At 39.7% G+C, this 14,184-nt stretch overlaps 1 protein-coding gene across 1 annotated transcript in view; it reads right to left on the reverse strand.

Moving 5' to 3' along the window:
* The window catches only part of MCTP1 (multiple C2 and transmembrane domain containing 1), a 292,174-nt gene that overhangs the window by 164,826 nt on the left and 113,164 nt on the right, over window positions 1-14,184 (reverse strand). Inside the window, exons 9-10 of the mRNA XM_054178118.1 lie at window positions 12,537-12,723; window positions 6,358-6,451 (exon numbers count right to left, since the gene is read on the reverse strand). Coding sequence (XP_054034093.1) covers window positions 6,358-6,451; window positions 12,537-12,723 — 281 coding nt within the window. The remainder of the gene's footprint in view (window positions 1-6,357; window positions 6,452-12,536; window positions 12,724-14,184) is intronic.

Raw genomic sequence — 14,184 nt, forward strand, 5'->3', positions numbered from 1 at the left:
ATCTAATGGATTAAGTACAGGACCCAAGCCAAATGCCAGCTTTGACAAGGACTTGCTCTGTTGGCCTTAGCTGAGTCAGTTAACCTTTCTTAGTTTTCCATCTTTAAAATGGAAAATGATAATTCCTCTTTAAGAGCTGCTGCTGCTGCAAAGCATTGGTGCAATGCTCTGATATCAGCAGATATCGTACCAGGAGAGCCAGAGCAGCGCCACAGTGGTGTTGAAACTCCTTTCCACACACTGTTTGTAGGACAAAAAGACCCCCAACCAACCACAAATGTGAATAACCACAAGTCATCCTTCCACTGAGTACTGAATCCTAAATGCTGCTGTTAGCCAAAAGCATCTTTCAAATCCTAATTTTGCCACTAGTATCCTAAAACTTCCAGCTCCTTAAAAATAATTTTGCCATTAATATCCTAAAGCTGCTAACTCCTAAAAAAAGGGGAACAACAACAACAAACCAAGAAATTAAACAAAAAACCCCAAACCAACAAAAGAAAAAACTCCAGTGTGCAATTTTGCAGCACATGCTAGTGGGTGGATATTTCTAGGTGACCTGTAAGATAGGACCAGGTGAGATATTTTTCTTTTCATCTACCACAGGATGCTGCCCACCTAGTAGATTTCCATACTTTGTGGAGATAATTCAAGTGTATATTGAAATCTGGTTGCACTAATTGACAGAGCAAATTACTTTTGGAACTGTATTTCCAAAGGGCCTCTGGATTTATTCCTTCAATTTTGCATGCATGGGCTTCCATACCTTTGTGAATTTAACATTTTTGTGTCTACATCACTCTGACATTTTCCAGCATTTGAAGAACAATTTCAAAGACTGTTTGGGGTTGTTTTTTTTTCCTTTCTTTTTGCACATTGTGGTATTAGGGCATTTAGATTTTTTTTTTTTTTACTTATTTTTCTTTAGAAGGCTCATTTACATTCTGCACATTTAGCCATCTTGTGGTACGTTCAATCCTACTACTTTCAAGCACTTTAATCAAAATTTTTAACATGAATTTTTTTTTTCTTAGAAGAGAGGCTGAATTCCAGACAGAAAACTGGGAGGGAAAAAAAAAAAAGGTGGAGAAAAGAAAGAAAAAAAAAAAGAAAGGAAAAGAAAGAAAAGGGAAAGAAAGAAAAGAAAAGGGAAAGAAAGAAAAGAAAGAAAAAGAAAAATTCTGCCTCATTTTCTATGCTTTGTTTCTGTTCTTCAGACGAGGAAGAAGCCTGGGAAGCTTTTGAGTGTAAAACCTCAGTATCACTAAGCTGTTTAGTTTAAATCTGTCTGATATAACAGGTTCTGACACTACCCCCAACACAAAACAGAACAAACAAAAAAACCCCAGCAAAACCCAAAACAAAACCACTAACCAACCAACCAAAACAAAACAAAACAAAACAAACCCATAAACCAAAAAAACCCACAAACTAAAAACCAACCCCAACCAACCCTGTGGACAACGGATTAATAATGAGGTCAGAAATACAAATAAATTTAGTTCTAATGAAGACTGGAGACACAGTAATCAAAGTGTTAAAAATTCATTTCATGCACATCTCATTTGCCTCTTAGCTGATATTTATCACATAATTCTGTGAGAAAGTAGAGGCCTGAGATGCTCCAGATAAATGTCTCAATTAATTGTACAGAGGTAGCCCTCTTTGAGCCGAACCAGAGCTGTGAGCTCTTTATTAAAAGCACCATTCTGCAGCCCGTAACCTTGTTCCTTGACTCCTCTCTAGTTTCCAATTTAAACAAGTCCCCATGCGGCCCTCTCTAAAGGGCTTTGTCTCCCTGTCATTGTTAAAGAGAGCCGAGGCATCCTGGAAGTGTGAAATCAGACCTCATGAGCTGAACGGTTCCCCAGGGAACGCCGGACCGCGCAGAAGGTCAAAGTCATGGGCTGGACCCTCCCAAAGCCTCTGATCGCCGGCCTGTGACACAGCACGCGGGGTGGGGGGGCAGGGGGAGAGGAGAGAGAGGGGAGCCCAGGGGGGACTAGGATTGAGCATGTCTTAATTAAAGCCCAAAGACAGCAAAACAAACTGTTTTCCAGGCAGGCCGTCACACAGAGCTTGGGTTTTGCTCTGCCCTAACGAATCCCAGTTGCCGAACGGTTTTATTCCTCACTACCATAAAAGCAGGGCTTGGGATGGAGTTGGATCAGCCCTGTGGGGCACAGATATTTTTTTTCCACCCACCTTGCTCACCTCTCATCCATAGCAAGGCAGAGGGGGGGATGAGTTTTATTTCGTGGTACAAAGGAAAGGAGGAAGGTATCTGATCGAGTGATCTAGGCTGAGGTGTCCCTGCCTGTGGCAGGGAGGTTGGCACTAGCTGATCCTTGAGGTCCCTTCCAACCCTAACAATTCCATGATCCTATGATTCTATCATTCTGTGATTCTATCATTCTAATATTCTATCATTTAATGATCTGCCCCAGCAAAGGGGAGAAGCCAGCAGCCTCCCAGCAGCCTCCCACCACCACCCACCTCTGCTGTAAAATGAACACACCTACCTGACTATCGCCCCTGGTGTAGGGGTCGGTTGCTCCCCAAAACTCAAATGGGTCAGGTGAACTGAACCTGTATTAATTTCAGAGTCCAACTAGCATGATAAGTCTATTATACATTATCTTTTACCACACCATCAGAGTATTTCCTTATGTAGAAGGACACATGTTGCCATGCCAGGGCTCTGCAAGCAGCCAGACTCTTAAGGAGGTCCACCTGGCTTCCAGAGGAACCAGAAGTGAACAAAGATGTTGGGCAATGGGAAAACAGAACTTCTCTTAGATAAGATTCAGAGAGAAAATAGCCTTGCACTAAACAGCTAAAGCTCAGTGGAAGATTTAAATGAAAACGTTTCTCCCTGTGAAGGGAAGGAAAAAGTGAACCACCACACTCAGTGATTTCCCTTCCTTTGATTATAGTTTAAAAAAAATAAAATACAATTAAAGGGTGTTTTCCAAGAAGAGGCATTTGCTCTGAAACCCAGCAGAACATGATTTTGCACTAGAACTGTCTTTTGACCGTGGAAAGATGCTGGGGAAACAGGGTGGTAGACCTGTAAAGTCTCTCAAAGGCTTTAGTCCTGCAGTTCATCCTATTTTCCAGCTCTCCTCAGGATCAAGGTGAGCTCCCAAGCACCACTAGGGAATCTCTCAACCCTTCACCAGTCCTCTCTTTTCCTAGATGTCTTTAGAAGTGGGCTGAGTGAGGACAAGTCCTGTGTTGTCCTTTTCTGGGGTATATTTAACACCCAGTTATGTCATGTTCCAGCAGTGCTCCATTTTTTCAACCAGTAGTGCCCCCCCTGCTCCCCCTGCCCACAATTTCACCCAGATTTAATCCCACCCTGGCATCTATGCCACATTGGGAGGGGGTGGGTGGGTTGTAAAGTGAGGCCTGAACCACCACCCTTAATCTCTCTAACCTTAATCTCTGTCCTAACCTCAGTGGTTTGAAGTGCACCGTCCAACACTGGGCTATTGAGACAGGAGGGGCGGGGGGGGGGAAAATGCCCTCAACTATCAACAGTTTATTAGGGGCTTAACTGAAGTGACCTACTGTAGTAGCATTCAGCTGAACAAGGCTATGGGCTTTCTGTGGAAAAAAGAGAAGAATTGAGGGTTTCATTAAAAAGTAATTTGTGCTTTTTACTCATTCATTCGCTGGGAGTCTCAATTGCTCTTTATTCACAGGGAGTTAATACAGTATCACAATGCTGCTCAATGGATGTGTGGTAACAAAAGAAAAATTTCACATTTTGAAAGGGGAAAAGAAGAAAAAAAAAAAAGAGGGGAAAAAAAAATAATCCTTGCAACTGTAGTAAGATTGATGACTACTTAAAAGATTACAGGAACCTTTTCCCATCTCTGCTTATGCTCAGTGAAGGAATATTAAGGATTTTCTTTAAAAATCCATTCAGCCCAAATGAATACATTTTGATTGATTACCCTCACAAGAGAAAGATTCCTGAATGTGAAAGGGGGATACAGAAAACAGGGCAAACCACATAGGTACTACACAGGTGCGAGCAGCTGCCAGCGAACTCGGTCCTTAGCTTGTACTCAACTCAGCTGTGCGAGTTACAGCACTGACATGGTGCTCCCCACACTAAATATTCCTCAGGTCAGTTAAGGGTCAAGTTTTACACAGTTTTTACACAGGTGATTTACTGACAACCACCAAATAACCTACTTGGAGCTGTTTGTAAATACTGATGTTATAGTTTAGTCCGAAAGGAACGGTCTGCATATACCCACAAGCCACTAAAAACAGCTATAAATGACTGCAGTAGTTCATAATAACAAAAAATCCCCAGACCCTTTATCCCCTTTTCACAGGTTGTTTTTTGGGTGGTTGGGGTTGGGTTTTTTTTGGTTTAAAATCCACAATGATTTCTGCAGTCTCTGAGGAAAAAAAAACAAACAAAAAACCCCCCAAGTAATAATTGTTTGCAATGTCTGGAATGCAAATTAGGAAAAAAATAAATCCCTAAGATAAAATAAAATTAAAACCACTAAATTCTTATCTGCCATATGCAAGGACATGGGAAGTGCTATTCCTTATATTCCTGAACATCACCCCTGACATTTGGGTTTTTTGGTAGGCTTGGGGTTATTTTTTTGGTAGGTCCTCGCTACATCTTTAATTGAATCAAATGTATTTTACACACACAGACATACCAAAAAAAAGAAATGTGTTCAACCAGCACAAACGACATGTTGATCTGGAAAAGTCGATGACTGAAGGAGGTCAGCGACTGAATTATCCCATTTGCCCCTGAATAACTTAATCTCTCTCTCTCTGTTCAGACCACATTGGATTAGAAGGTCAAAGCCGAGCGAGGAATCCTTAGAAGCATTTCTCCCAACATTTCCCCCCACGAAAAGAAATAATAATAAAATATAGGGATATGATATTCTGCCTGCCACAAACTGGATGATCAATTAAAAAAAAAAATAAATAAAATTGCTCAGTTATCTTCTCTGAGAAGAAAAAGTATAAATAAATATTAGTAGTCATGCAAATTAAAAAAAAAATAAAATTAAAAAGTAAAATATTTTGCTATATATCTACGTCTGCTCCTGCAACAGAACATTTATGTCCACACTGAAGTTAAACCAGATGGGTTAGTACAGTTTCCTCTTTTGTTGTTTCCCCCCTTCTTTTTCTTTCTTTTTTTTTTTTTCCCTTTTCTTTCCTTTTTTCTTTTTTCCTTTTTTCTTTTTTCCTTTTCTTTCCTTTTTCCTTTCCTTTCCTTTCCTTTCCTTTTCTTTCCTTTTTCCTTTCCTTTCCTTTCCTTTCATTTCTTTTCTTCTTTTTTCTATTTTCTTTTCTTTTCTTTTTTCTTTTCATTTCCTTTTCTTTTCCTTTCCTTTTCTTTTCTCTTTTCATTTTTATTTTACCTTTTCTTCTTTTCTTTTTTCTTTTTCTTTCTTTTCTTCCTTTTCTTCTCTTTTTCTTTTGTCTTTTCTTATTTTATTTTCTTTTTTTCTGTTCTGTTCTTTTATTTTCTGCTTTCTTTTATATTCTTTTCTCTTCCCTTTTTTTTTTTTCCTTCTCTTTTCTTCTCTTTTATCTTGTCTTTTCTTTTTTAATTCCCTTGCCTTGCCTTGCCTTGCCTTTCCATCAGCTATTTTCTAACATGGAAAGCAGCTCACTCATTTTGCTCCTCTCAGCTCCTGCAGTCTCGTTGTACTTACAGGAGATAACTTGGGCATTACTGGAGAAATACAGTCAGTAAGGCTGAAATATGATTTCTTTATTTTGCAAAGCAAGAGGTTTAAATGATCCATTCCTCTCCTATCACACAAAATATAAAACCAATCCAAGATTTTATCTTTTTTTTCCTACTTAATCAGTAGTTAGAAAAAACTGAAATCAACAGCAGCCCTGCTAAATAGCTGACAAATACAGAGTGGTTCTTTTGGAAACAACTTTAAAACAGTGCCTAAGTCTAAAACCTTTCATTTGCCCTGTCCCCTGGAATTCAGCTTTAATTCAGATAATCTTGGATATTTTTATCTACTAGAAAATTATTTTCCATGTTGGTTTTTTTTTTTCCTTTCTTTTCCCCCGTAACTTGTGATGGAGAAAAATAAATACACACTTAACCCTTGGAGAAATAACCTGCCCAGGGCTCTGCGAGCAATAGGATGACTTTGCTGCCTCATTTAGAAAAGTTCTGTCTGTGGATTTTTTCCCCCCCTTTAAAGACAAGGTGAGGCTTCACAAACAAACAACAACCTTTAGATCAACCTCTGGATTAAACATTTATTTTTACTTTTTTTTTTTTTTTTTTCATTTTAAAAAGGCCCTTGTCAGAGAAACTAAATAAATCCTTGCCTGTGACATCAGCTGCCATCAATGCTTCTGCCCTGATGACCTTCACCTGAAGAAATCCCACATCTTTGATGTTATGGAACATCATCATTGGACTCTAAAAAACAAAACAAACAGAACAAAACCAAAGAAAAAGTAGTTCTAGATTGCATTAAAAAAGGAAGCACAAAATGCAGTATTAATCCATCCCCTCCTCTGGCACACTTATAAGTTCAGCATGATTCTGTCTGAAGCATTCACACACATCTAAGTATCACTCTCTGAAGGATGCCAGTGCTTCTTTCAGCATTTTACAACTTTATCAATTAAAAATGCAATGGGAAAAAAAAAATTAGAATATGAATGATTAAATCTAACATTAAATCAGCTGAATCAATCCCTTAACAGTATAAGAACAACTTGCCCAGCAAATTTTAAGTAACAGTGCATTCACCAAATTAACACAAACAGTAAAATACTTCCCCAGCCCCTCAAATATGTTTTATTTTTGCATGAATTATGCTCACATTTTCCCCTTGATGGCTCAAATAGTATCTTGAACAGTGAGTCAGGGCCAATACTTCGGTTGCAGTTGAGCATTATATGCATGTAAGCATACAGTATATATGCACAGATAGGCTGCCTTGTAGCTTGCAAATAACAGCAGCAAGAAGCAATCAGAAGAGGATTATAATAATGTAATAATTTTTCTATTAATCACTTGCAAAAAGAAAAAAAAAAAAAGACAACAAAAAGAAACAAAACAAAACAAAACCAGGGGAAAAAAAAAAAAAAAGACTTTAAAAATTAATTTCAAAATGGTTCCAGTTCCAGGGCAAGGAAGCTCTCACTCTAAATCATTAATTTTTAACATGAATTTCTGCAAATATCTACATACATTAAAAAGAGGAAGAAAAGGAAATCAAAGAGTCGGCTAAAACAGGCATTTATTCACCCAGCACGGTTTTAGAAAGCTGCTTGTGATGTGCGATCTGTTGCTGCTGCTCTTTTTTAAAAGAGAAATAAAAAGTAACAAACTGGGAGTATTTCAGCAGTTATGTGTCACAGGCTTAAAATTCCCAAGCTCCTAAATTTGAGTATTTAAATTTAAAAGTTGCAACATTTCAAATGGCACAACACTGAGAGAAGGCAGCTTTGCAACCAATTAATATCAAACCTGGCATTATCATTCCGTTTTTTTTAGGTAATCTAGGGGTAGAAACCTAGGGAGAGGAGACCAAAAAAAAAAGGATTTTTTTTTCAAGCTCCTTTTAAAATCATATATCCATGTGGGGCCTGATTTTTGGGGTGTATTTTGCTCATCAATACCAGCATGTAGATTAATTCTGAAGCCTGTGGCCTTTTTCTCAGACTTCAACATGGTGCAGGTAAAACCTTTTCCACTGCTGATGATAACGTCCAGGCTTCCAGAAAACACCAACATCAGGTGAAAAAAACATCAATCCAATGTCTCCTTTAGTTTATGATGAAGGCAAAAATCAAGTGTTAAGGGAAAGCAGAATAAACAACACCCCTGGTCTGAAAAACACAGGTGCTGCTTAAATGCAGTATTAAATGTCAGCTTGCAAAAAAACCTGCAATATGTTCATGCAGTCTGCTGAAACATTAAGAGATAGATTACCCAGCCCTCTCTTTTTCTTAATAAGACAATTCTAGCAGGGATATTTAATTTTCCACACACACCCTCCCAAGTGACCCCACATAGTTTCTTTTTTGCACTGAAGGTTTGACCTTAGGATTCCTGAACTGAAGGATCAACTCAAGTAGTACCTCACATGCTACCTACACACAAATACGTGTGTTATCACAGGATAATGACTTATTTTAAAATCCCTTTTTTAATAGGCTAATCATCAGAAATATAGCTTAAAAATAGTGATGGCGTACTTCAGTCAGCACATTGCTAACGTGCTTACAGGCTGAGGGTGGCAGAAGCCAGTGCTACAGAGAGCTCTTCTGTGTCACTTCGGTGGCACCTTGGCACCTTCCCTTGTTTATGACAATTAATGATCCAGGTTTGGAAGCTTCTTATCAGCACAGGTACCACAACAGACATAATTCTGCTCTGATACCATGACCAAAGAGAAAGGATTTACCAAACTGTTTCCACCTTCTACCCAAGTTTCCCCAATGACTGAGCTGCAGAAAGGAAACAAAGCAAAACCCAAATGCAGAGAGCCCAGCGATTACCCCCTTCCTGCAAGGCCATGGAGATCTCTGTTTTTTCATCCTGGCTGCCTCACACTTGCAAAAAAAAAGGCAGCACCAGTGCTGCGTTGCACTTTGCCACCTTTGTTAGAATAATTAGGTTTGAACTTTCAGCTGCAGCTAAAGGCAGCTGGCTTTAGATCCATTTGCTGCACGTCGTGACTGTGGAGGCTGCTGAAGACGCGCGTACAATGCCAGGGCTGAGATGCTGGGAGAGGCAAATGACTTTAATGCAGTATTTTAAATACATAACTTTTAAGTCATGATTTATCAGATGGGATTGTGATTATTGTTGAAGGCCCATAAATAAATAAATAAATAAATAAATACCCCCCCCAAACAACAACCAAAAAACCCCACATGGTTTCTGAAGCCTGAAATTTCCATAGCGGAGGAATCTGCCATCCGCCGTGAATCTTTTCAAGCCCTCAGTAGATGGGGGGAAAAGATTGAAATGCTCTGGAGATGAGTCCTCTTTATTTTTTTAATGAAAGGCTGTATAATATATTTTCTGTATGGCTGCAGCAGCTGTCAGGGAGAGCATCTCAGTTCAGCTCTATTATGGGAGAAGCAATACCCCATCCTATGGCATGGAGATACACTGAGGGGCCAGGGCTGATTGACAGCTTGTCACCGTGACGTCTTATTCCATCTCTGTTATGGAGAAAATTAATGTCACACCACCAGCCTTATGACTCGCTGTCATCTTAGGACTGCTCACCTTTTATCAATGCTCTAAATAACATTTCAAGCCCATCGTCTCACGGTGGACAATCTGGTCAAGGGACATTAAATCGGATGACTGTGAAATGTCATAATAAAAACGGAATGCTAACAACTTCTTCCCTAAACTAGCTCCTCTGGTTTTTAAACTGTGACAAGGGGGACCGTGGGTTCAGCACACCCGTTCTGAAAAGGTCATACAATCTCTCTTGGTCTGTCCCCATTAATGCACCACCACCACCATAACCTCCCCCCCCACCCCCCCTTCCTCCTCACCCCAAAAGGAATTAATCTTTTCAGACAATTGCGGTAAAATAATGGTTCAAACAGTAATGCCTGTTTAATTTGTAAGGCTCTGATGTTCAGCTACAAATGGTTAAATGACAGTAATAGAGTCATTTTCCAAGGCTATTTGATCTGATGGCAAGGTCAGCTCATTAACTGGTTTTTTTGGTTGCGGAAAGGGTGCAAGAAAAAAAACCACACCAAAAAACCCTATTCTCAGATGGAAGCCATATATTTTTTTTTGTGTTTTAAAAAAGGACCCAACCCCCCACCCCCTCCAAAAAAAAATCCCATCCCAAAATAGAGGCACCCAGTGGGGAACAGTGCATCTTGCTAATTGCACACTCTCCCTTTGTATCAGTTCTGGAGTAGAGATAGGAATACCAAAGGCGAACCAAACATCAGCGAAAATAAACTATTTGGGTTTCGTTCACCTTTGTTATTTCTTCCTCCTGCTGTCCGCCAGAAATTTTGATGAAAACAATAAAATTTATACTAGAAAACAACAACAACAACAAACCAAACCAAAACCCACAAAAATAAACAAAAACCCAAACAAAAAGCAACCAAAGGAAGGAGAAAAAAAAACAACAAACCAACCCAAAAGCAAAACCGAGCAACCAAAACCAAAACGAGGTGTAGAGATGCTAAAATTTTTAAGGGCATATAATGAGGAATTCATTCCTCTGCAATGCCAACACCCTCCAAAAATACAAATGTGCCCCAAAGCCCTGAAGAAAATGATAATAAAGGACACATGTATCTATGAATATGTAAGAATATGTCTTACACCACTGGGGACCAAAAAGAAGGAGAATTTAGGGGAAACTGGTTAATTACACAGTTTCTATACTGCCACTAAATTATCAAAACCATCAGTATCACTTGGCTGCCATATCACCATCACACACAATAATCCACAGGAACAGGGTATTGGTGGGCAAGTGGTGTCACCTGCAAAGAAGGCACCCACCAGAAATTTGTTATGGTTTTAAAGATCTCTGCTGGCTGCCTCTGGGTGGACTCCTGAAATGTGCAGCGACGCTCTTAATTGCAATTATTTCTCAAAGACGGTGCACAATTGCCTCAGCTCTGGGTTGGTTTGGGAATATTATGTTTAGCCTCGCTAAGTCACCTCTATTAAACTGTGTTTATGATAACACTATTGGTGTATGAGTTGTACAAGCATTAGCAGACAGCTGATTCAGGGGAGATAGCCAGAATAAATTTGCTGAAGCGCACATCCTGCTAATCTGTTTGAAGAATATTGTACAGCATTAGTACCAGCACTTCATGTTATCTGCACAGCCTGATAAGGTACATCTTTATTAAATTCAGTTATTGAAAGGATGTCAGTCATGGAATAGGAATATTAAAAAAAAAAAAAAAAAAAGAAAGAAATAAAATAAAAATTAAGTGGCTCTTTGTTAGTCAGAGCTTGGTTTAACGGCTGAGAGTCTAGAGAAGCCTTTTTCTAAACACCTGGCAGCATTGCACAATACAAGCTTTGTAATTTTAAGTGGAAATAGCTTCCCCCCCCCCGCCCCCCCCCCCCCCGCTTCTTCTTTCTCGGTGAGACAGTTACTTTTAGAGATTTAGGTGTTTGCAAATGCTGGAGTAAGAGCTCCCCTCTCTGTTGCTTCGATAAAACTACACAGGTTCTGTGCAGCCTTGAGGATGCTGGGAGGTGAGAACAGTTTGCTTCAGAATACCCTGAAATGGAAATCTTCTTCAAAACAGTTATTTCAGTGACACAAAATAACTGCTGCAGCCTCTACTGTGCAGGCAGGAAATAAGAAGTTTTCTTGGTCTTTAGGACATATGAGGAAAAGAAAATAAGTAAAAAAACCAAACAACACAAACACTTAGCACCTCAAACCTCACCAAAAACTCTACAGCCACCAAAAGACCCTTTTACTTATTTTGTGCTTGGTAATTTCTTTCCTTTTTTGTTCTTTCTTTCTTTCTTTCTTTCTTTCTTTCTTTCTTTCTTTCTTTCTTTCTTTCTTTCTTTCTTTCTTTCTGTCTTTCTTTCTTTCTTTCTTTCTCTCTTTCTTTCTTTCTTTCTTTCTTTCTCTCTTTTCTTTCTTTCTTTCTTTCTCTTTCTTTCTTTCTTTATTGTTCTTTCTTTCTTTCTTTCTCTCTTTCTTTATTTTTCTTTCTTTCTTTCTTCCTTCCTTCCTTCTTTCCTTCCTTTCTTTCTCTTTTCTTTCTTTCTCTTTCTCTTTTTCTTTCTTTCCTTTCCTTTCCTTTCTTTCCTTCTTTCCTTCCTTCCTTCTTTCCTCCTTTCTTTTCTTTCTTTCTTTCTTTCTTTTTCTTTCTTTCTTTCTTTCTTTTTCTTTCTTTCTTTTTCTTTCTTTCTTTTCTTTCTTTCTTTCTTTCTTTCTTTTCTTTCTTTCTTTCTTTCTTCCTTCCTTCCTTTCTTTCTTTCTTTCTTTCTTTCTTCCTTCCTTTCTTTCTTTCTTTCTTTCTTTCTTTCTTTCTTTCTTTCTTTCTTTCTTTCTTTCTTTCTTTCTCTTTCTTTCTTTCTGTCTTTCTTTCTTCCTTCCCTTTCTTTTCTTTCTTTCTTTCCTTTCCTTTCTTTCTTTCTTCCTTCCTTCTTCCTTCCCTTTCTTTTCTTTCTTTCTTTCCTTTCTTTTCTTTCTTTCTTTTCTTTCCTTTTTGTTTTTTTAGGGCAATGGAATTAACTTCTTTATGTCACAGGATGACAGCAAATACCTGACTGTGAAAAATACCTCACTGCATAAAGAGGATTTTTTTGGGGGATAGCCTTTGTGATGTACCAACAGTGGTAACGATAGCAACGGGTCTCAATGGTTGTCACTGGCTTAGTGTGGTAAGGATATCAGGGGTCGCTTATAAGGATATGAGGGATATCTTATAAGGATATATAGGATATAGCTAGATTTTCCCATACACAAATATTTAACACTTTGCAGACAAAAAAGAAGAGAAGAACTCCATACATATCTCTTCAGTATCTCCTCTCGCTCCTTCTGGTCCTCCAGGGAGTTGACAGGGAGGTCAGAGATAGTGACTGCAGCTGAAGCTGTGAGAGTGACCAGCAACACCAGGCACCCCTCTCCCTCCTCCAGAGGCATCTCCAACTTGTGGGTTTGCTCTTTACTCAGGGTTGACAGGTCAACCTGGCACCTAGAAACAAACACTCTCCATCAGCAGGTGGTTTTCTTCAGGCTGAACAAGAGCACGCTGCCTTCCTCTTGTTCAGCTGGACAGCAAAAAAAACACCAACAGCTTCCAACTTTTAGAAGGGTTTCTGTTCAGCTTCAGCCTGTGCCTCTTGCTGAGTTTTGCTTTGTTTTTAATGCATGTAAGTATACAAATGAACTCACGGGCACTGGAAATAAGGGTGGATAATATTCCTGACTCGAATATGAAGAGAATGCTATAAACCAAGAAAGCAGTGCTTTGTAATGCAAACCAAGCTTTTGATGTGAACATTTTGGATAACATTTAGCTAACAACATTAAATACCTTCTCTTAAAAAGAAAACCCCAACAACAAAAAACCCCAAACAAACAAACAAACCCACAAACCCCAAAACATCTGTTGGACTTAATTGTGATGGAGATAGCACAACCGGATATGGAAAAATCCAACTGAGCAGGACCCAAAAGCCTCAGCTCTCTGTCTTGGCATTAAGCTGCGTGTGGCTCAGGGTCAAAGCTGCCTGCCGGTATCCAGGATAAAACCTGATGCCACAACCCCTTATATAATAAGATGTCTCACATTGTAACAAGCAGGGGACTGCTTAAGGCTGTGCAGAGTGGCTGGAGCAGATCCACCCTGCCTGATCCCTTTCTGCATGACCCCTGCGGTGAACTAAGGAAGACCAAAAGGCTCTGTACGTGCCCACCATGTGCAACATCTTTAAAAAGAAGAGATAGAGCATGGAAGGAAGAAAGCATCACTGCTAATGAAGAGCTGACCATAATTAAAATGAGAATCCCTTAGGGTTAGTAATTAATTTGTGCACTTGGAAGTTTTAATGTTTTAATGCACAACTTGCAGCTTTTCACAGAATCACAGCATCACAGCATGGCAGCGGCTGGAAGGGACCTCTGGAGATCATCCAGCCCAAGACCCCTGCCAAGGAAGGGTCATCTGGAGAAAGTCACACTTGAACACATCCAGATGGGTTTTAGAAGCTTTCTGAGAGGGAGACTCCACCACTCCCCTGGGCAGCCTGCTCCAGGGCTCCAGCACCCTTAAATTAAAGCCTTTCTAGACTGCAGCTTGGAGCATGTCTAGAAGTGATGAGGATGAGCAGAGGGCTGGAGCACCTCTGTTATGGAGACAGACTGAGAGAGCTGGGGCTGTTCAGTCCGGAGAAGAGAAGGCTCTGAGGAGACCTTCTTGTGGCCTTCCAGTATCTGAAGGGGGCCTACAAGAAAGCTGGGAAAGGACTTTCTAGGGTGTCAAGTAGTGATAGGATTATGGGGAATGGAGCAAAACTAGAAATGGGCAGATTCGGATTAGATGTCAGGAAAAAATTCTTCCCCATGAGGGTGGTGAGACACTGGCACAGGTTGCCCAGGGAAGAGGTGGAAAACTCATCCTTGGAGGATTTTAAGGCCAGGCTGGATGTGGCTT

The sequence above is a fragment of the Dryobates pubescens genome, chromosome Z (genome assembly GCF_014839835.1).
Source record: "Dryobates pubescens isolate bDryPub1 chromosome Z, bDryPub1.pri, whole genome shotgun sequence".
Classification (NCBI taxonomy): Eukaryota; Metazoa; Chordata; class Aves; order Piciformes; family Picidae; genus Dryobates; species Dryobates pubescens.